Consider the following 23,612-nt stretch of genomic DNA (forward strand, 5'->3'; position numbering starts at 1 on the left):
ATGACCTGTCTTCTAGCATCTCCTAGGCCGAGAAAGCAGGCTCGCTTAGGAAACAAGTAGATCGTGAGGCTGTGAATTACATAATCTGAAAAATGCGTGAATGTGTTCGGGTATGATAAGCGTGTTTACGGCAGGAAGGTAGTTCTGACCGACGTTGTCTCTGTGTGAGTGAAGACAGCTGCTTTCTTATTGTAATTGCTAGATGGGTGTGTTATTAAAAATGATTCAAGTACAGGCCGTTTCAATGTATCTGCGTAACCTATAATCGAGCTCACGGGACTTCAGCTCCGCTGCCCCGTTCCTCCTGGCTAAAGAACTTTTAGCGCCTACGTTGTTCGAAAAGCAACTACAGGAGGTAAACTTACCTTCAAACACCGAGCCCGCCGCCCTCAAGTCAGAGCTCTTCAAGAGCATTTCTCACTGTTGTCTAAACGTGACGGAAAAATCAGCCGATGTGACCTTCATGGACGCATGGTTCCACCTAAAATCTATTCCCAGAATTTCCTTTCCAGCTCGAACGTTTCCATTAACTCCTCGGCTCTTCTGATTTAGTTCCTTAATAAGCTCAAAGGAACCAGATCTGTTTTGCTAACGAGCTCACAGTGTAGCGAGGACCCAGTAATTAGTCCCAGGACTAGCAATAACGCATCATTTCAACTATGACACAAGCACGAGGAAATCTGCAGATGCTGGAATTTCAAGCAACACGCATCAAAGTTGCTGGTGAACGCAGCAGGCCAGGCAGCATCTCTAGGAAGAGGTACAGTCGACGTTTCAGGCCGAGACCCTTCGTCAGGACTAACTGAATGAAGAGCTAGTAAGAGATTTGAAAGTGAGAGGGGGAGGGGGAGATCTAAAATGATCGGAGAAGACAGGAGGAGGAGGGATGGAGCAAAGAGCTTGACAGGTGATTGGCAAAAGGGATATGAGAGGATCATGGGACAAGAGGCCTAGGGAGAAAGAAAGGGGGGGAGGACCCAGAGGATGGGCAAGAGGTATAGTGAGAGGGACAGAGGGAGAAAAAGGAGAGAGAGAAAATGAATGTGTGTATATAAATAAATAACGGATGGGGTACGAGGGGGAGGTGCCCTCAAGTTTACCTGGACCATTTCCGACACCTCTCTCCACTTTCTAGAGCTTTCTGCCTCTATCTCTGGAGGCAGCTTATCTACTGATATATACTATAAGTCCACTGCCTCTCACAGCTATCTGGACTATTCGACTTCTCACCCTGTCTCTTGCAACAATGCCATCCCCTTCTCGCAATTCCTCCGTCTCCGCCGCATCTGCTCTCAGGATGAGGCTTTTCATTCCAGGACGAGGGAGATGTCCTCCTTTTTTAAAGAAAGGGGCTTCCCTTCCTCCACCATCAATTCTGCTCTCAAACGAATCTCCCCCATTTCACGCACATCTGCTCTCACTCCATCTTCCCGCCACCCCACTAGGAATAGGGTTCTGTTGGTCCTCACCTACCACCCCACCAGCCTCCGGGTCCAACATACTATCCTCTGTAACTTCCGCCACCTCCAACGTGATCTCAACACTAAGCACATCTTTCCCTCCACCCACCCCCCTGCTTTCCGCAGGGATCGCCCCCTACGCGACTCTCTTGTCCATTCGTACCCCCCCCCCTCCATCCCTCCCCACTGATCTCCCTCCTGGCACTTATCCTTGTAAGCGGAAAAATTGTTACACATGCCCTTACACTTCCTCCCTTACCACCATTCAGGGCCCCAGACAGTCCTTCCAGGTGTGGCGACACTTCACCCGTGAGTCGGCTGGGGTGATATACTGCGTCCGGTGCTCCCGATGTGGACTTCTATATATTGGTGAGACCCGACCCAGACTGGGAGATCCTTTCGCTGAACACCTACGCTCTGTCCGCCGGAGAAAGCAGGATCTCCCAGTGTCGTACTCGATCCGACCTGATGCAATAGCAATTGTACCACAAGTACACTAACACGCGTAATTCTTTTCAAACCTTTATTCTTTACTCATAGCGTGCTATGGGGGAAGTTACAGACTGATCTTCCAAAAGAGTCAGTCCAGACACTGCCCCCAAATTACACAGTTCTCCACAATCTATAACATTGATCAGGTAGCAGGAAATCTTACGATTACAAGTTTAGATAATATTAGAATCATTTCAATCACACGCTGAGATACAATTAGATGTAAGATAATTAGTTATAATTGCTTTAAGCCAAAGCTAGCCCATGAGTTCCTCATTCGGATTCTTCCCCTTTTCTCCAGAATATTCTAGCCCCTACACTATACTTCCCATATTTAGTTATACCTTGAGCTGCTTCTGCAAGATCAGATAGTTCCTGATTTGAGCCTTTGCCTCTCTTTAGAGAACAATGACTAGTACGTCACCGGTTGCTGGGTAAAGTTTCTTTATGACTGTCCAAAACAGTAAGCTAAGGCGCCCACAAGGTGATTGATCATTAATTAATCATTGTCCTCTGTTTTTCCCCCATTTACCTGTCCCTTCATTCTATCATCCCTCCTTTTTATTACTTTATGATGAACAATTAAACAGGGACCAAGCGAAGCATCATCAGTCTCTCCGTGCAAAGTCGGCAGCCAGCATTCAGGCAGGTCATCATCACACAGCAGGCAATAACTATAACAATAAGAATAATCAGCCCATGCAGCAAATAAGATGCCCATGATTCTCCCTGTAACCATCCTAACCAGCCGTCCCCCTTCCCCGAACCTTGCCTGAAATCATCCAATTGTTTCTTCATTGACTGAATGGCATGGGTCACGTTGTATGATTCGTCAGTGACATGGGTGATACATTTGTCTCTGACTATTACGCACACCCCTCCCTGTGGGGGCAACTGATAGTCCACTGCATACCTGGTCTTTTGTGCGTAAAGCCGCAACTCTACCAGTTCTCTGTTAACAGCCTCCAGACCTTCCATTGTACTGTTCCCCAATGCCGCCAGCCAACAAATGATGTATTTGCGGTTCATCGTTGCCATGGTTCCTGCCGAACTCCCTAGAGAGAGAGCGCTCTCAGGAACCCATAGCCCACAGAAGAGCCCAGAGCGACGGGACTCCTCCAGTCAGCACAGAATTCCTTACTCACGGCTCGAGCTGTCAGTCGCCGTCGAACGTGGGCAGCCTGAGGGCAGGGAACAGAAAGTGGTCCGATCGTTCCCACTGCAAAGAGGTTAGGCAGTGTGATGGTAGCTGGAGCATAGGTGCCATTGAACAATAACACATATCCTCTCTTGGCCCTGTAGCAAGTAATTCTGTAACTTACTATTTTATCATACGACAAGTGCTTCTGAAGATTTAGGAAAGATTATTCAAAAGTCTCTGAACCTGCTGACACACGAGTCCCATTGCAATATCCACACACAAACTGAGTTCCCTTAGAGAGGGGCACGCATTGTTCGTGGATACATTCACAAGAGAATATTCCCTGGATTATCTTACATCGGCGGTCCGGACAATGTTTCTTCAGGCAAGGTATCTCCCTGGGTACCCTGGCAAGGACGCATCCCTCCCCTTCTCCTGCAAAACAGAAGGTATAATTCCCAATGCCCTTACCAGCATTCTTATTCCCCACTCCCCAACGACACTTTCCCCTGAACCCCCTTTACATCCAGCCCCTGATCTATCCTCCACTATTAAGTCATCTTCTGCCCAATTTAGCACTGAAGGGTTATCAACAAACAATGCTTCTCCAGATTGTACCAAAGCATAACATGCAGTACGGCTTCCATGCAAACTCATGTGAGCTTTATAAAAGAAATGTCCTCCAGGCTTCATGCCACGGGGGCAATTATAACAGCGAAAAGTCGAATAACAGTCTTTAGTCCACCTGCGGAGCCCATCGTTTGCAATCACTTAGGTGGATCCAGCGGCTGTGCTTTCGAACCTTAACGGCCGTCGGTGTTTGCAGTGGTATCTGGAATGGCCCTTTCCACCGGGGTCCAAGCTTGGAGCGCTCCCAATCCCGGATCAGTACCAAATCTCCAATTTTCAACTCCGGCCACTCTGTTCCCTGACCTCCAGGCTCCTTAAGGGTATTCTGTACTTGGGAGTGAAGAAACTTTAGAGAGGATATTAGTTGGCGAAAGTACTTCTGCAATTCGTCCCCCATGACATTTAGATCAATTTGGGCGGGAGGCTGCATGTCAGCGTCCCACGGGGTCCTCCTTCCAGGACGCCCATAAACAATTTCAGCTGCAGATACCCCTGTAGTGGAGTACGGGGTAATTCTCATATGGTATAAAGCCAGCGGAAGGACCTTCAGCCAACTCAGTCCGGTTTCGGACATTAACTTAGACAGCTTGTTTATCAGGGTGCCGTTGGCCCGTTCCACTGTTCCTGCAGCCTTCGGGTGGTCAGCACAATGAAACTGCGGTTCGATGCTCAGCACCTCGCATAGTTCCTTATTTATATTTCCTGCAAAGTGAGAGCCATTATCCGAAATTATTTGTCTGGGCACTCCGAATCTCGGTATAATCTCTGTCAGCAACGACCTTACCACCGTGGAAGCTTTATTATTGGTGGTCGGAAAGGCTTCAATCTATCAACTGAACGCATCTACAATCGCTAAACAATGCTTATAACAGTGTACACGCGGTACTTCGATAAAATCAAGCTGAATACATTCAAAAGGACCACTTGGCAAGGGGTTTTCCCTGCGGCACACTTTACTCCCCTTCCCGCGTTTGTCTTTTGGCAAATCAAACAGGCTTGTATTTTTGCTGCAGCAGCTTCCCCCAGCCTGGGGTGTCACCATGTACGGAGCAAAATATTACTCATTCCGTCCTTGCCAAGGTGGGTGTCCGTATGCAAGCAATCGAGCATCATAGGCAGCAATGCATCAGGAATACAGACCTGGACAACTGGGGTACGCCAGAAGCCCGTGGACACCGAATGCGCACATCCCTGTGTCTTGCAAAGTTGTTTTTTTTTTCTGAATCAGGGGCGTCCCCCTGGAGTCTTTGAACTGTAGCCCTGTCTGCAGAACACAGCGCTCGTGGTGTTTTAGTCAGGGTGAAGGCCAATCTCTCTGCAGTTAAAACTATCGCAGTTGCCTCCTGCGCAGCCTGCTTGGCTGCCAAATCGGCCCTGTTATTTCCTTTAGTCACTGCAGATTCATCTTTTAGATGAGCAGAACATTCAATAATGGCTAATTTTTCGGGGGTGGGGGGAGTATGGCCTGAAGGAGGTTCCTTACATACATGACATTCTGGATGGGGGTCCCGGAGCGGGTGAGGAACCCTCGTGGCGCCCAGAGCTGTCCAAGGTCATGGGCCACCCCAAATGCGGAGCGGGAATCTGTATAAACATTGGCCTTTTTGTCCTTGGCTAAGATGCAGACTCGTATGACAGCAACAAGCTCTGCCTTTTGGGCAGAAACTGGGGGCTGGAGAGTGCCACTCTGGAGCGTGCGGTCGTCGTCGGCAACGGCGTAGCCGCAGAGGCGCTCCCCTGTCTCAGAGACCGTGAAATGTCATCCACGTACAAAGTGAGCTGTGGCCCCTGGAATAGCTGCATCTGAGAGGTCGGGACGCGGTTAGGTGAGAAAATAGTTCCATAGCAAATAGTCATGAGGAGGCTCAGTCAACGCAACGGAGGCCGTCTCTAAAAATGCAGCAGGGTTTACGGTATCACAGTATGCAAAGTTGAGGAGTGGGTGATTAAGTAATGCTATTTCATAACGGCTTAGTCTGGACTGAGTAAGATGTTGGGTTTGGTGGGTGGTCAGTAGCGCTACAATGGTATGGGACGAGTACACTGTAACTGGCTGTTGGAGGGTGATGTTGGAAACAGCCGTAACTAGGCAGTGAACGGCCGGGAGCGTCTGCGAACAGGGGGGTAATCCCTGCGCTACGGGGTTTAACTTAGTGGAATAATAGGCACCGGGCCTGCGTCTATCTCCATTAATCTGAGTGAGCACTGCGGTGGCGCAGCCATCAAAAACATTCACAAAAAGCTGGAACGGACGAGCCGAAGCTCTCGAGAGGGATTTTTTCAATTCCTTGAAAGCCTCTCTCTGTTGCTCAGTTAGCCCTAGGGGCCCTTTAAGCGTACGGGAAGCCAGAGGACTCAAATGTTTTGTATACAGAGCAACATTGGGAATCCACTGTCTGCAAAAGTTTACCAGCCCAAGGAAGGCACTCATGACTTTTGGCGTAGATGGCAGGGGCGTCACAGGGATTGGGGTTACCCTTTCTGGGGTGAGCTGCCTTTCGGTTGCACTCAAAAGGGTTCCCAGAAATCTCACTTGCCGCTGGGCTCTCTTTACATTTTGGGACGGGATCAGGTATCGTCATGAATGCAGAGCTTTCAGAAGCGTATTGGTGTCCTGCACGTTTGAGGTTTCTGACGGACTTGCCAGTAGGAGTTCATCCACGTACTGTGTTACCGTAGAGTCCCCGGGTAATTGTAAATCTCAAAGCTGCCTGTGTAATACCTGTGAGAAAAATGGTGGGGGAGTGCACAGGTCCTTGGGGTAACCTAGTCCAAGTGTACTGCTGGTCTTGAAAGGTAGATGCAAAAAGGTACTGTGACTGAGGAGCAAAGGGTATTGCAAAAAGCGCATGCTGCAGATCAACTATAGTGAAAACTTGGTAATCCGGTGGAATATTGCTTAAAATCGTAGGGACCACCGGTTGTATAGGCTGCACAATATCATGCCTTCGGTAATCATTCTCTCTCTCCGGGTCATCTTTACAAAGTTTAAACAATGGCGTGTTATTTACAGACCTATCTAATGTTTGCCCCATGTTTCCTAATCGGATGGTCAGCCGCCTCCTTTTCTCACTCTCATTTCAGGGTCCTGACCTTCGCGTGGGGGATTTCGTCTCTTAAAAACCGCCTGAGGCTGCGTGCTGATACTCCACAGTGCGGTTATACCACCTTATAATCTATAACCCCTACTCCCCGTTAATCTTGTGCTGTGTCTCTCTGCATCCACTTCAACGTCCTGACCTTCGCGTGGGGTATTTCCCCTCTTAACAACCCGTCTATAGCAGGGTGCTGAGACAGGCAAATTGTCACAATGTTCCCCAAAACGTATTTACAGCATCCGGACAGATTGCAGAGGAGAGCCACTTCCCCTGTGTTTGACCAAACGTCCGCTCTGCCCTCTGCTGGTCAACTTACTGCGCTACACGCCCCGCACCCACCGCCCCCGCGCCAATTAGAATGGTTACCAGCTCCAAAACGTAATAGGTTACTGCCACTAACCCGCTGACCAATTTGCTGTAACACACTCAAAGAAAATGTAACAGATCACTTCCAATGATCCGCTGCCCAATTTGTTAGCACCGGCAGGCTTTAATATTCTCAATACTTCTTTGGGGACTCTAGCCCCTTACCTTACCTTTGTCGGGGACTCTAACCCCTTACCTTACCTTATACCTCATTGGGGACTCGAACCCTTCTTTTAAACTGTGGTACTCGGACGATCCTCAACTCAGGTTTCGAAAGGATTCCGTCAGATGATTAGCCGCCAGATGAGGGGATCGTCAGGGTGGGCAGTTAATGAGAGAGGTCAAGGTAAATCTTACCTTGTGGGCCCACCTGTCTCACGTCACCGCCACCGAGTCGACCGCTGACGCCGTCTCACGAGACCTCTGACCTCGTCTTGGACTCCTGGCTGGCTCGCCAAATTGTCGTACTCGATCGGACCCGATGCAAAAACAAATGTACTACAAAAAACACTAACACACGTAATTCTTTTTCAAATCTTTATTCTTTACTCATAGCATGCTATGGGGGAAGTTACAGACTGATTTCCCAAAAGAACCACTCCAGACACTGCCCTCGAATTAAACAATTCTCCACAATTTATAACATTGATAAGGTAGCAGGAAATCTTACGATTACAAATTTAGATAATATTAGAATCATTTTAATCACATATTAAGATACAATTAGATGTAAAATAATCATTGGTCAGTTAGTTATAATTATTTTAAGCCAAAGCTAGCCCCTCAGTTCCTCATTTGGACCCTTCCCCTTTTCTCCAGAACATCCTAGCCCCTACATTATACTTCCCATATTTAGCTGTACCTTGAGCTGCTTCTGCAAGATCAGATAGTTCCTTATTTGAGCCTTTGCCTGTCTTTAGACAACAATGACTAGTACGTCACCGGTTGCTGGGTAAAGCTTCTTCTTGACTGTCCAAAACAGTAAGCTAAGGCGCCCATAAAGTGATTGATCATTAATTAATCATTGTTCTTCGTCTATACCCGTATTTACCCCTTCACCCCAGCAGAGGGTTGTTAGAGATTACAGCAGGGCATTGATAGGATGCAGAATTGGGCTGGGAAGTGGAAGGTGGAGTTCAACTCAGATAAATGTGAAGCGGTTCATTGCGGTAGGTCAAATTTGAAGAAAACATATCATTAATCATAACAGTCTTGGCAGTGTTACGGATAAACGAGAGCTTGGACTCCGTGCCCATAGGACAGGCAAAGCTGCTGTGCAGGTTGTCAGTGTTGTTAAGAGGGTGTACAGCGTGATGGCCTTCATCAACCGTGGTATTGAGTGAATTCAAGAGCCTTGGGGTAATGTTGCAGCAAGAGACGTCTATAGTTGGATCCCACTTGGAGTACTACGTTCAGTTCTGGTCACCTCACTACAGGAAAGATGTGGATACTATGGAGAGAGTGCAGAGGAAACTTACAAGTCTGTTGCCTGGATTGGGGAGCAGGCCTTATGAGAACAGGTTGAGTGAACCCGGCCTTTTCTCCTTGGAGCGACGGAGAAGGAGAGGTGACCTGATAGAGGTGTAAAAGATGGTGAGAGGAATTGATCGTGTGGATAGCCAGAGACTTTTTTCCCCCAGAGCTGAAGTGGCTACAACGAGTTCGCATAGTTTTAAGGTGCTTAGAAGAAGGTACATGTGTAATGTCGGGGGTATGTTTTTCCACACAGAGAGTGGCGGGTGAGCAGAATGCACTGCCAGCAAAGGTGGGAGATGCTGATGAAATAGGTTCTTTCAAGAGAGATGAGTAGATGAAGCTTGGAAAATAGAGAGCCTTGCGGCAGGGAAATTCTCAGCAGTTTTTACAGCAGTTTATATGATCGGTACAACACTCTGGGCCAAAGACCCTATAATGTGCCGTAGATTTCCGTGTTTCTCTGTCTTTATCAATACGTCCGTTAGAGGGAATAGAGCAATAGAAAATAACAATATGAAAATCTGCAGATTTATCTTTCTGGATAGGAGGAAATGACATGCTATCAGGTGTTGTTCGTTTTATTTAATGTAAAATCAATACTCTCAATAGTAGAAGAAGTTGTGCACTTTTTTATAAATTTGACCTGACAAATACTTCGAAGTTATTTCTTGTTGTATAAAAGGGATTGCAATTAAATGCCAACACCGATAAGAATATTGTTTTCGTGAATATATTAAGGTATCTAGATTTTAAGTAGCAAAGTAATCGCACTGAAAGTAGCAATCACTTTAAGATGGATTACAAGCATCGCCAAAGTATGCTACCTCAATATAAATGTACAATTTAATTCAAAACAATCATATGGAATTCTTCCCGCATTTATTATATTAGTTCCATAGTCTGCTGCTAATATTTGAGCACCGCACCCTTTATTGTGTATATATTGAACAATTCTACAACCGCGTACTTTACAGACAATAACATATAGAAAGTGCAAGCAAAAGAGAGCACATTTAGTTTTTTTTTGGTCTTCAACGGGCTGATGTGAAGTATGGGAATGAACCGTCGACGATTCGAGCTGCAAGTGATTTGGAAATCCTGGTGTGCTGTCGGTCATTTCATCATTGCTGTCAGTCGAAGAGAAAACATGGAAAGCCAGATGCAAGCGAATCTACGACTGGGCCTCTGTTCGAGCGAAAATGAGGGGCATCAAATTGAATAGAAAAACACAGTTTCACCAAACAAAGTAACTTTTGGAACAATGTTCAATGTGGAGTCAAAACAAACAATTTCTTTGAAACATCCATTGTTGGCGACAGATTGTCTGCAATATTTCTGGCTTACACAACCAGTCCGCTTCGACTTTTAAAAAGTAGCATATTAAAAGAACATGTGGAGTGTGCAATGTCACAAAATTCGCTTTAACCTTGGAAATCATATTCTGCACGCATAAAAACAGAGCTTCTCATAGGCCACTGACGGAAACTTGATGTATTTTTGGAAACAGAGTGTTAAACAGACACAAAAATACATCAGAAAATACAAGGCAACCAATGAATATATATTTCTGGTTACTGTGGATAGGCTAGAAGAAAGGAAAGAACTCGTCTTGTTCGTTCTGAACAATATCGGCAATTCAGGGTAGCAGAATATCAACACAACCACTGTCCGTCACGTTCACACAGTCTGAGCAATAAATTATGTCACTCACAACATCATTGCGATCGTCAGGAACCAGATCATGGAGCGATCATATATAAAACTTTATTTCTGCCGATTGCCGCTGTACAACAAATTACTTGGGATGATGAACTATTTTCTCATACTCCGAACATGCTCATTTATTTCATTTTTAAAGGACTATAATTCAAAGTAATTTAAAAGGAGGAAATCAATGATTTATTAAATTGAATGCTGACTACAGACTTCATTAACACTCTTCCTGTAACGCAAGATCCTCACAAAACCACGAGATTGTTCAATCACATCAATACACACATAGAAGGACAATTTTCTTTGCTGGGTTATGATTACAGACTGATTGAACCAAAGTAGAGCAAAATGAAAATAAGTGGACTGACCATGAATATTGGAAAACAACCCTTCAGGGTCTTGTAGATCATGACATGCACTATATAGATAGTCGTTGGTGTAATATTCGGCTTCATTAATGGAAGGAATGGATCCAGTAACTAAAATTCAATGAAAGAGATCATCAAGGTATTTGTTTGGTATTTTTCTTGTTTTTGTAATGAACACATCATTCAATCATCGCGTCAATGACTGTATCATCTTTACCTTAAATGGCATAATCGTTGAATACCGTTCAATAGAAAGTGAAAAGGAAGATGCGCGTTCCGCCTTCAATTGCTAATGAAACAATCGATATGTGTTTATGGAATCGATTTTATTGCTAACTCGTTTGTGTATTGCTCTTGTTAACGCTTTCATTGACGGATGAAGGTGACTAAGACAAGCCTGCTGGAGGAGAATGAGGAAATATGTAGATAGAAAGACAGATAGATTGATAAAGTAATACAATGCAAAGGTATTTATCCCGGCCTTCCTTTAAGTGGAGACAGTTAATGTTATCGGTTACAGTTCAGTCGATATATTAAGCAAAAATAAAATCAGCTGAAGTGACTAAAGTCGTCATCCAATTAGCAGAACATTTTTATAGGGAAAATAGTTCAAGTTCCTAGTTAAATGTCTTCGTGCAAGAATGTGAGTCGGTACGTCCTTGGAAAGTTTGGTAGAGTGAACCATAGTTCGTGGTGGGTAAAGTATTGGAGAGGATAGTCAGCGACATAATTTACCTGCTTAAACCACACTCAGAATATCACGCTCAGTTCTGGGCAGCTCATTTTAGAAAGGTATGAATCCTCAGAGATAGTGTAGAAGAGATTGAACACAATGATTCCCGAACTAGGGGCAACAATTTATAAGTATAGATTGTTCGAGCTGGACCTTTCCTCCTTAGAGGCTTTTCCCAGATCGGAAGTGGTTAATATGAGGAAGCTACCTTTAACCTGATTCGAAGAAAGAACGCAGTGTTGTCAGTGGTAATTTTGCTAGATAGATAGGGGTGAAAGCGTGGAACGCCCTTTCGCGCTGGTATTGGAGATAGATATATTAGGGCCATTTAAGAAACTTTTATGTGGCCACATGTGGTCCATTGCTTTATGTGAAAGCAACTAAAGAATGTGTAGGAAGGGAGAGCAAAATTGATCCCGTGTAAGTTAACAGGTCGGCACAACACCGTGAGCATAAGGAACCGTACTGTGCCATGTTGCTCGATGTTCAATGTTCTCCGTTCTGCATTCTACTGGCGAACAGGGAAAAGTTCAGAATTCGGAATTGCTGAGAAAAGTGCGAGTTATTTCAGGAAAGAAGAAAGGAAATGCCTCTAATACTCTGAAATATTGGAGACTATATCAGCAGATGCTGGCAGAGTATGCTTCAGATTTCTATTATCCATTGAGCTTCCGTACGTTGATCGTGAGTAATATCATACCACTCCAGACTCCACACTCAGACAGCTGATACCTGGTTCTCAGCATCCTTCATAATTCATATCTATTGTGCCGTCGAACAATCTATATGGCTTTTCATCATCTACTTACCGCATCTACTTATGTCCTCGAAGCTTCTGACTTAATTTCTCACGTGCCATAAGGTTTCCTTTCCCCTCATCCGGTCTCGCCTATCACCTGCCAACCTGTACTCCTTCCCCATGCTCCATCTCCTTATTTTGGCTTCTGTAACTCCTTTACAGAGCTAATAAAGTGTTTTGGTTCGAAACGTTGACAGTTCATTCTCCACCATAGGTGCACCTTGATCTGCTGAGTTCCAGTAGAACATTGTGTGCTTTGCTCAAGATTTTCAGCATCCGCAGAATCTCTTGTGTTTATTGTATGACATCACACTATTATTTTTCTTGTTACAATTTCATTTCTGAAGTTCCTATACAGCCATGTGTGTGTGTGTGTGTGTGTGTGTGTGTGTGTGTGTGTGTGTGTGTGTTTTATTATTATTGCTTGATTTTGTTACCAATATTGGATGAATTGAGACGGTATCAATTTGTGCATAGCGGATTCCGTGTCATACTACACACCTGAACCTTGCATCTCAGTAAATTTCTTGAATGGTGGAATATTCTCAATTTCCTCGTAAATTGCTTGGTAAAAGTCAACAGGTGATCCATAGCCACTCATTAGTGCATCTAATAAAGAGAGAGTGGGGATGAACATCAGCATAAACGAATTTGTACATGAACATTATGCTTAAACTAAAATTAATTAAAATGATCTTAGTCAAGGTGAAGAGTTAGTGAACGTGATCGTTGAATCAACCGATGTGTGGATGATGCCTCTGGCCAATCAACCGAATAAGTTTGGCATCAGAAAGATGAAAAGAAGGGTACGGAATAATGAGCATATTTCCGATTATTGTTTAATAGTGAATACACATCACATTTGAATCGATGACAAGTTTAATATTATGATTAGATAGATGCGAATGCCATCATTAATGGTAGTGGATGAAGACAGGATGGAAATTTAGAGGTCACTCCAGAACATGACAGAGAAAGCCTGGCTGTGTTGAAGAAATATAACAGCATCGTGAATATGGAATGATGAAATGATAAGATGATGAAGAATGGGGAAAATGCCTCCTCTTACTTCGATTGGGAGAACCGAATCAGAATATTCGAGGATACAGAGCAGATTCTTGAAATTTATACTTCCAGGTGTTCAGAGCATGGATGTATTACAGTGAGATACACAGTAAGGTAGCCACTTAACAAATCAGATTTAACCATTTTCCATTACTACATAATGAAAATTTATCATAACTCCACGATCACTAAGGGCCAGTGAAAACCACCATTACAAATGTCCCACGGAAGGCAAATAAATTCCCAACAAAAGCGATGAAAACATATTTAAGTTTAGTCATGTTTGCACAAAGATCATGTTTTGGGAAACCCCAAAAAAACTGAAAACGTCACAATAAAACGTCGATGTGAAGATTGGCCCTCACCACTGATTGCTGACCGTCTCCTTGCTATCGTCACCAGTATCAATAACTCAATGATGAATACAGATCCAAGGGTTATGCAGACAGTGACCATGATGGATGGGGTCCAGTTTCCAAAATCTTAAAACGAAAAATAAAAACATGTATTTCGATAAACACGAAACAAACACTATACATCCAATGCAACGAAATTTTGAGCGATCTTTAATGAACTTAATCATACATTCAGTTATCACGATTTTTAAAAGTTATATCCCTATGTATTTCATGACAGAAAGAGCGGAGCGGAGACACAAAGACTATTTCACAATAAAGCCTGATATGTCAAAAGTATTTCCCAGCACAATAAACCTTCTCTCCTCCACCTGGTATCAGATCAGGATAAACACCCCAAGTAACGTCGTGTTCAAATTCCATTTCCCCGCACATTGCTGGATTGAAACAGCAGGAAGGAAGGTGAGTTTAATTATAAGAAAACATTTCCAGGAAAAAAAAATATTCCATCGTACTTATCCTTGCATTTCTTGTTAACCGCCTTTAATCAGCACAGAGAGATTTAGCTAGTAATGGTACACGGTTAAGTGTACACTCAATGAATTCAGAAAATATTGGAAAGCTGCCGATTATTATCACTGACACTCTGATTGTAACCAGCAGCTGCGGAATTATTTTCATTCCAATTATGTACTTATACGCCAGGCCCACATAGCGAGGTTGGTCTTTATGAAGGCAGAGCAATACTGAGGAAATGGGATCTTATACCCTTACTATTTCTTCCTGCACGGGTGCATGCAGGGTCCAAAAATAAGACTGAGCACTTGCACTGTTGCAAATCGTCACCAAATCTCGAATACTATTTCGGGTCCGACATATTATTCAACTATATTGCCGTTGAGCACACATTATATGCAGCGCCTTCGCAGGATAACTAAGTAATCATCAGACCATGCTCGCTTCTCACTGATGCGATGTACCGGAGCCTTGGGTCCTCACAACTGGGCTCAGAAATAATTATTACCTCTCAACCACCATGCTCCTGATAGGGTGCATTACTTCAATTATTCCAGTGGTAAACTGATTCCACAACCTATAATTTATTTCAAGGGTTACATAACTCTTGTTCTCAGCATTATTTTTTACTGATCAACTTGTTGACATTTTTTTCTGATTTTGCATTTGCGTACTTAGTTGCTTTTTGCTATTTGTTATTTTTCCGCGCTTGTTTCTGAGTAGTTCTTTAAAGTTTCTGTTGCGTTTCTATACATGTACAATGAATGCCGTAAGAAAACGAATCTCAAGGCAGTATATGACGATATATGGATATTTAGTAACAAATTTCCTTTGAACTTTAATATTTAGTATCTGCAAACACCAAAACTTTCTCAAGAGTATTGGACGAGCAACTAGTTGATTCACAGAAAATGTCTGACCGGGAGTGGAGATCATGTTTTTAACAATTTTGCATATTCCTGCTTAAAATATTTGAGAAGACGATCAGGATCCCATACAGTTTCTAAAGTATCTATTGTGAACTCAGCAATTAGGAAATACGAATAATCAATTCTTGATATCTGCAGCATAGATGCGAAATGTAAGCGTCAAAATCCATACCTGAATTGTTGCGTTCAGTAGGAGTCACTCTGGAACCTGTGTACATATTGCAAAGAAGTTTCAGAAAACGCATCTCTATTGGTGTTTATATTGGATATTTCTCATTCCGAAATTAACAAATCATTTGAAGAGAAATTGGAAATGTCAGACAAAGCACAGAGCATACCAGAACAAAGAACGATGACATCTTCTTTGTGATCACAGTCGTGTTGACCAAATGATGAGGAACGACAGCTGGACAGAAAAGGTTCACTTCCCGTGCATTTTACTTCATCAAGCCAGACAGGACCGGCTGCCTGGGTCATTTTAACATCTTCTGGAGCCCAGAGAGCAAGGCCACACCTTAGCTGTCTGCAGACGACATTGGCATCAGCCAGATCCCAAGAGTCGTCACACACCGTGCCCCAGCTGTCATTAAACCAGACCTCAAGCTTTCCGGAGCAGTTGTGATTGCCGCTAACAAGACGCAATGGAACATCTAGGCATGAAACAATAAAATTGAGATTTATTTAATAATTAGTCTGGGAATCTGAAGTTCGTCAGAGAGAAAATAGAACTAATTATAGAACGCAAGGGCAGGCACCTCGGCCCACCATTTCTTTATCCAACACTGCCAAATTATACCACCTCTCTTCTGCCGCACATAATCGATATCGCTCAAATATTTACACTTGCCTACTCCAGCTGAAAGCCTTTTAATCACGATAACTGTAAATATTTCTATTATCACTCCTCAAAATCTGCTCCAAGCAATATCATTCTCAATTTACGAATAAAGGTTTTCCTCTACCACTTCATTTAAGCCGTCATCTGTCACCTTAAATACGTCCAGTAATATTTGATTTTTTTTTACAATGGTTTAGACTCTCTACCTGGCCTGTCTCACCTAATGATACGTATCTATTAGGACTCATTTTAGGTGCAGAATGAGTCCCAAGTGTTTCCATTCCTTCTTATCCAGGCCGACTCTGAGTAAATCTCTTTTATAAACCCCACATGCTTCTTGAAATGCGACGAATGGAAACATAAATGATATGAAATCATTGCTTTTCATATCCACAAATAGTTTATGAAGTCCATTTTTTGTTGAACGAACAGGCAATATATCTTATTCTTATCATTAGTGTCCGATTAATGAAGGCATTACGTCACAGACCTTGCTCTTCAACTCATACTTCATCATGAAATGCTGAAAGACATGATGAAGGACAAAACCGATTTCACTGTCAGCCAGTTTGTTTTTTGTCTTCAGTTCATACCGGCGAAACAAAAAACACTCGAATACAGCTCATGCACATCTTTCAACTCCAACCATAAATTGTGGGCGTTATATATACGTCGTCCTATGTTCCCTCTAGTTAACCACTTGTGTTATTTTGGTTATGTATTACAGATTGCCTTGCTCTCTCATTTTCTCATATTTCCAACGAAATAGATATCTTTTATCTTTTGATCGTAGCCTTTATTCATCTTTCTATATTGCCCAATAGCCCAATCGTCTTTATGTATCCTGCGGTTTACATATATTTACTTCATTTGTTTTATCCAAATCAACAATGTCTCTCGCCTTTGACTATCTCCATACTTTCCCTCGTTCACTTCCCTCCTTCCAAGGTAATACCGATTCCCAAGTCCGCCCAGCTGGTCAGAAGACAATTCCTGCATATCATTTATAATCTTGCCTGATAACAAATGTTCCCGATGAATTCCAATTAACTCCCTCTATCTTCTGTCTGGACATGGAATTCGTCACAATTCACTCCCCTTTGGCAGTGCTCAACAGAGTCGTGGGAAACCAGGATTCTGGTCAATGCGCGCCCAATTTCGTAGAGGGCAAGAGGAACGAAATTTATTTTTCTGATAGCGGCATTAATACAAGGTTTTCTGATTTCAGCAAAGAAGTTTTCGAATTCGTCACCTTTTAAAGGGAAAGAGGAGAATGCGTTTTCTTGCAAGCAGCCTCTTTCAGTGATTCCTTCCGTCATATTGGTTTCTGTTGACAAAATAAATATTTTGACGAATTTATACATAAATATGTAAAACGTAAATAGATATAAGACTGTCTTATTTACCTTCGCAAGCAACTCCTGCATCCTCAGTATGGTCACACTGGTGTTTTCCCCACGGTTGCGACTGACACTGCCAAAGGGTCGATTCGTGTGAAGTACATTCAATCTCATCCAACCATATAGGTCCACGTCCCTTTCCAAATTGATATGAGCCAGGATAAATAGAATTCATTGGTCCACATTTCATTTGTTTGCAAATCACTTCTGCAGACTTGCCATAAAGGTTCGTGGAACAGACTGTTCCCCAGGTCCCGTTGTACCACACTTCAATTCGTCCTTTGCATCGACTACCTCCGTCCTGCAGGCGCAACTTTTTGTGCTCTGATAAGGATGCATTTGAAGACAAAAGTTGTCGCAAAATTAGCATACAATGGGAAACGCGTTTTTTTTCTACTTCTGCAACAGAAATTAGCCGTGTGTGTGTGTGTGTGTGTGTGTAGAACAAAGATAAAAAAATAAAATGAGCACATTCAGTAGGAAGTTATTGATTAGCAAAATTAAACGAACCCAGGAAGCACGGAGTGATATATTGTGCTGAATTACTGAAAGGAGGGTACGGGTTAGTGACGGAAAATTGAGGAATAGAAGATCGAGCGTCTGATACTGGAATCTTATCGGATTCACCAACAATTGAGAATGGTAAATATTTGAATTCATTTAAGGAAGAAGTATGATGAGCAGGGAGAATCTGTCCATCCTCTGTCCTTAACGAAAAGTATGAATTGAGACATTGGAAATATGTTGACCGACAGAAACCGCCACTTGCTCTTCAGGGCAAAAAAAAACGTGGTTAAGTGTTTTGACTGTCCCTCAGTACCTCATTCTTAAGACCGCACCTACTAAATCCAGACTAGTAACAGACTGTGATGAAATAAAGGCGAAATTACAATATTATTTTCATTTATTCTATCCCCCGATTCGATAAGAGTGTTTAAAACTGATTTTAGGATTTATTTGTGTATATATATAATATATATTCCAGGCATTATCTTCGGAGATTCTAATGTAATCACCTACACTATTTAATCGCATGCAAATCACCTTGTTTTGAATTCGGAAAAGCTGACCTCACATTAGCTTCTGGCTTTTTGCCACTTCATTTAGCCACAGCTACTCTGATTGTGTTATCTGTCTTTTATTCCTTTCTGCGGCAATACAACTCAATAGAATATTCGTCTTCTCTGGACACACTACAGCCTTCTAGTCTCGGTATCAAATTTCTACCGTTGGCTCTTTTAGTTGATTTTGTTTACAGATATTATTTTACTCCTGACTTTTTTCCCAATTAATCCAGTAAGTGAGAAGAAGAGGTAAAGAAACATGGGGAAAAAGAAACAATGGGAATTGAAAGACAATGCTATGTTTTTGAATCTTTTTTTTTTTTTTGGATTTTATTATACGGAATTTCCATCGATCCGATTTGATAAATTGTATTATTCTGTCTCTCCTGATTTGGACTGCTATGTTATTTCTAGTCACTAGATGGCCCTGCTTACTCGCATGTTCACAGCAACTTACTACTGCTTTGCTAAGTAATTGAATTTCATCATAAGATCAGGTATTTAAGAATCGCTTGCATATTTTAGTCTGAAACACTTTGCTACGGGTCGAAGGAATTTGGATCAATATTTGAATCTATCTTTTGTAAGAACGCCTAGCAGTATTTTTTTTTCACAGCTCCTCGAGTAGTGTAACGAGTTGGTGAACAGTCAGTCAACCATCAAACTACACCGATACATAGACTGGAGATTATTTATTTGCCTCGCTTGAGTAAAGAAAACGGGGAAGCACTTGAGCGACGGCAGAAGAATTATTAGGCAGAATCAATACTGAAATCAGGATGATTAATGTTATGACATTAGTAATGGGAAATATAAACATTCCAGATACATAGGGAATAAGTTTAATGTTTCTGCGTACGTGTGCTCCACGCATTATCAACATTTAGACAGTTCATTCTGGCCCAATCGTCTCCTGTCCGGTTTTACATTATTTATTACATCTCCGTAGTCATGGCGTGCTGCACAGACAAAGAAAAGTAAATTTAAAGAAAATTGAAATGTTCTTTACCAGAGCATGTCAATGTCACAGCTTCTTTTTGACTGCAGTCATGTTCGGCCCATGGTGCTGATGGACATTCCCAGAGAAATGTTTCGTTACCCGAGCATCTCACTTCATCTAACCAAACTGGGGGAGGGCGTCTTCCGCAGTAACCGTGAGTTTTATACTCCAAAGCATATCCACAACCCAGTTGTCTGCAGACCACGTTGGCGTCGACCAGATCCCAGGAGTCGTCACAAACCATGCCCCAAGATCCACGGTAATAAACCTCTAGCTGACCAGCACATGGATCTTCACTTCCGGAGAGTCGTAACTGCAAGTGGCCTATCAAACAGTAATATGGAAAGTAAATCAATACATTGGAAAGTAGAAACATCAGCGGCTTGTCGTTTCTAAAGATGATTCTGGGATTATTATTATTGCTCTTAAAAAGAGCTGTGCCACGTTGTAACAATTATTCCAGAACTTGAAAATGTTTGAAATCCAAGTATAAAATGTGAAAGTTTGGATGAATACAACATATGAAGAAACGTAGAGTTGCTTCTATCATTAAGGACGGAACTCAGAGGCTGGTAGTTGGACGTTTTCCCACATCTGCTATCATTCCATTTTCCTGCTTTTCGCACAAACGAGGAAACTACAAGCGAGTTAGCCGGATCTCAGTGTTTGTAAATGTATTGGGATCTATTATCAATGAGAATGCAGAAGACAAACACATGTCTGACAAATGTACTTGCCTGACAAATCTGTTGGAATTATTTGAAGAAATAATAAGTAGGATCGACAGAGGAGAAGCGGTTGATTTTGCGGTACTTGGATCTTCAAACGGCCATCGTCAACCTGCCGCACATGTGGCTGCTTAACGAGTTAGAGCCCGTGGTATTAAAGGAAATATTCTAGGATGGACAGAGCAGTCGCTGATTGGCAGTAGGCAAAGATCGGGAATGAAGGGAGCCTTTTCCCGTTGGCCGCCAGTGACACGTGGTGTTTTTAGTGGTCTGTGATTGGACCAATTCATTTCACGTTATGTGCCAATGATTTGGATGATTGTGTTGATGACTTTGTTCAGAGGTTTGCAGACAATATAAAGGTAGCTTGAGGAACAGTTAGATTTGTGGAGGTGATACGATACAGAAATACAAATATAGATTAGGAGAGTGGACAAAAATGACAGATGCAATACAGTTCTGGGTAGTGTATGGTCATGCACTTTGGTAGAAAAAAAAAGGTTTGACTGTTTCCTAACTGGAGAGAAAATACAAAAAGAAAAGAAGCGCAGAAGGGCTTGGGAGCCCCTGTGCAGGATTCTCCAGACGACAGTTTACTGGTGTGAGCCGGTGGATAACAAGACAAGTGCAATGGATGTAATTTTGGGACTATGTGAAGCACTGGTGAGACCTCACAAGTAGTAATCAGTGCAATTTTGGGCCCCTTATCTTAGATTGGATCTGCTGAACAAGGAGGGCGTCAAAGGAGGTTCACTAGAATGTCTTTTCATAAGAAGACCGTTTGATGGCTCTGGGTTGTGTTCACCAAAATTCAGAATAAATACCATGCCGAATCTTCGAAACTAGATTAGATTAGATTAGTTTCAATTTTATTGTCATTGTGCCGAGTACAGATACAAAGCCAATGAAATGCATTCAGCACTTCACCTGAAATGCAAAGAATAGCGTTATTTACAAAATAACTGCGGGAGCGGAGGCTCCTGTAGCGCCTACCGGTTGGGAGGAGAGCGATAAGTCCATGGTTGGGGTGAGATGCATCCTTGATAATGTTTTTCGCCCTGCCCAGGCAGCGTTCATTGCCGATGTTCTCAACAGTGAGCAATTGCGTGCCGATAATCCGCTGGGCAGTTTTGACCACACGCTGGAACGCTTTGCAGTCCGATACACAAATCTCCTAAGAATCTCTGGACTCCGCTGTGCTTTCGCTATAATTGCAGTTCTGTGTTGAGTCTCGGACAGGTCGTCAGGTAATTGAAATTGCTGACCTTCTCCTCATCTGATGCGCCGTTGAGGCCTGACTCATGGACCGGTGGTTTCCTCCACCTGAACTCAATACCTCCTCTTTGTCATGCTGACTTTGAGAAAGTGGTTGGTGCTGTGACACCGCTCCTCAGGACGTTTAATATCCCTTCAAAATGCTATTGTGTCATCAAATTTGTCAGTGGTGTCGTCAGCAAATCTGAGTATGGCAGAGGTGCTGTACTTTGTCATACAGTGTAACGCGAAGGAAACACGGAGCTGCGCTCGCAACCATTTGGAGAACCTGTGCTGATGGAGATTTTGGAGTAGATGTTTTTGCCATTGGGAACAAATTGACCGGGTCTGCAGTCCAGGATACAATTGTATAAGTAGTTATTGAGGTACAGACTTCGAGTTTTTGATCAGTTTTAAGGGGATGGTGGCATTTTATGCTGAACTGCAGTGAAGAAACAATCCTGCAATGTGTGTATCTTTGCTGTCCAGATGATCCTGGATAGTATGAAGAGCCAGTGAGATGACATCTTTAGTGGACCTATTGCTCCGGTAGGAAAATTTGGGCCGGACAACTCTCCTCTGAGGCAGAAGTTGATATGTCACATTAGCAAATTCTTAAAACACTTCCTCATTGTTGCTGCCATTGTAACTGACAGATAGTTATTCAGGCAGATCATCAGGTTCTCCTAAGAAACCAGTATGTGAAGTATACTTGAAGTTGGTGGCCACATCAGACTGCCGAAGCAAGATGCGAAAGAGCACGATAGGCAGTTGATCAGCTCAATTCTGAACCGGTTGGCCAGCCATCCCTTCTGCGCCGTATGCTTTTGGTGAGTTTACCCTCATGAACGCTAATTGCATGTCAGCCTCACAGACTTGAATCACAGAATTATCGGGGGCTCCGGGAATACTTGATGGCTCGTCCATGTTTTGACAGTCAAAGCGGGCATAAAGTGGATTGAACCCATCTGGAAGCGGAGCTTTTCTCCACTACGTCGCTTGATTTTACACTGTGCAAACCCGTCCAAAATGGTCGAGCTTCCTTCATGGATTTCAGCAAGGCATTTAAAAAAGTACACGATGAAAGGCTTAATGAGAAAATAAGGAGACAGGGGATCCAAGGGGACAGTGCTTTGTGGATTCAGTGACCAGCGGGGTGCCTCAGGGATCTGTTGGACCCCTACTCTTCGTGAATCTTATAAATGCTCTGAATGAGGAAGTGGCGGGATAGGTTAGTAATATTGCTGATGACACAAAGGTTGGGAGTGTTGTGGGTAGTGTGGGGGGTTGTCAGAGGTTACAGCGGTACGTTGATAGGATGTAAAACTGGGCTGAGAAGTGGCAGATAGAGTTAAACCTAGATCAATGTGAGATGGTTCATTTTGGGGGGTAGATCGAATACAATAGCAGAATATAGTAGTAATGGGATACTATCGGCAGGACGGAGTATCAGAGGGATCTTGGGGTCCGAGTCCATTAGATAATCAGGGTGCTGGGCAGTTTGACTCTGTGGTTAAGTAAGATCACGGTGCATTGGCCTTCATAAATCGTAGGACTGAGTTTGGGAGCCGGCAGGTAATGTTGCAGCTATATAGGAACCTGATCAGACCCCTCTTGAAGTACTGTGCTCAGTTCTGGTCGCCTCACTACAGGAAACATGTGAAAAGCATAGAAAGGGTGCAGAGGAGACTTACAAGGATGTTGCCTGGGCTAGTTACAGAGGAGATGACATGGGTAAATTGTTTTTTTTTTTTTTTAACGCAGAGAATGGTGAGTGTTTGGAATTGGCTGCCGGCGACGGTGGTGGAGACGAAAATGATAGGGCCTTTTAAGAGACTCCTGGACAGGTGCATGGAGCTCAGGAAAATAGAGAGCTATAGGTAAATCGAGGAAATTTCTAGGGTAAGGACATTTTCGGCACTGCTTTGTGGGTCGAAGCAGCTGTTATTATGCTGTAGCTTTTCTATGTTTCTATGTTTCTGGGGTTCATGCTAAGTGTGGAAATCCCCTTCTCCTTTTACATTTCTTCCTGCATAAAGTACCACGGCCACCTGTAACTTTCTTGCTCACCGGTCTTGTATGCCTCTTATCCGGTCCTCGCCAGATTGCGAATCTCATGTTTCATCTAATTTTTCGTTTTGCGAAAGATTCTGAGTGATTCTGTACGTCCACACTCGTCTATAATT

The 23,612-nt window shown here is 43.1% G+C and overlaps 1 protein-coding gene across 1 annotated transcript in view; it reads right to left on the reverse strand.

Annotated features, from left to right (window-relative positions):
• Positions 1–7,790: 7,790 nt before the first annotated feature.
• Positions 7,791–23,612, reverse strand: part of LOC140207964 (scavenger receptor cysteine-rich type 1 protein M130-like) — a 43,100-nt gene continuing 27,278 nt past the window's right edge. Inside the window, exons 6-14 of the mRNA XM_072276498.1 lie at positions 19,454–19,768; positions 17,387–17,704; positions 17,233–17,307; positions 15,481–15,792; positions 15,315–15,350; positions 13,707–13,823; positions 12,778–12,885; positions 10,745–10,855; positions 7,791–9,848 (exon numbers count right to left, since the gene is read on the reverse strand). Of these exons, the coding sequence (XP_072132599.1) occupies positions 9,835–9,848; positions 10,745–10,855; positions 12,778–12,885; positions 13,707–13,823; positions 15,315–15,350; positions 15,481–15,792; positions 17,233–17,307; positions 17,387–17,704; positions 19,454–19,768 (1,406 nt within the window). The 3' untranslated portion in view covers positions 7,791–9,834. The remainder of the gene's footprint in view (positions 9,849–10,744; positions 10,856–12,777; positions 12,886–13,706; positions 13,824–15,314; positions 15,351–15,480; positions 15,793–17,232; positions 17,308–17,386; positions 17,705–19,453; positions 19,769–23,612) is intronic.

The sequence above is a fragment of the Mobula birostris genome, chromosome 13 (genome assembly GCF_030028105.1).
Source record: "Mobula birostris isolate sMobBir1 chromosome 13, sMobBir1.hap1, whole genome shotgun sequence".
Taxonomy (NCBI): Eukaryota; Metazoa; Chordata; class Chondrichthyes; order Myliobatiformes; family Myliobatidae; genus Mobula; species Mobula birostris.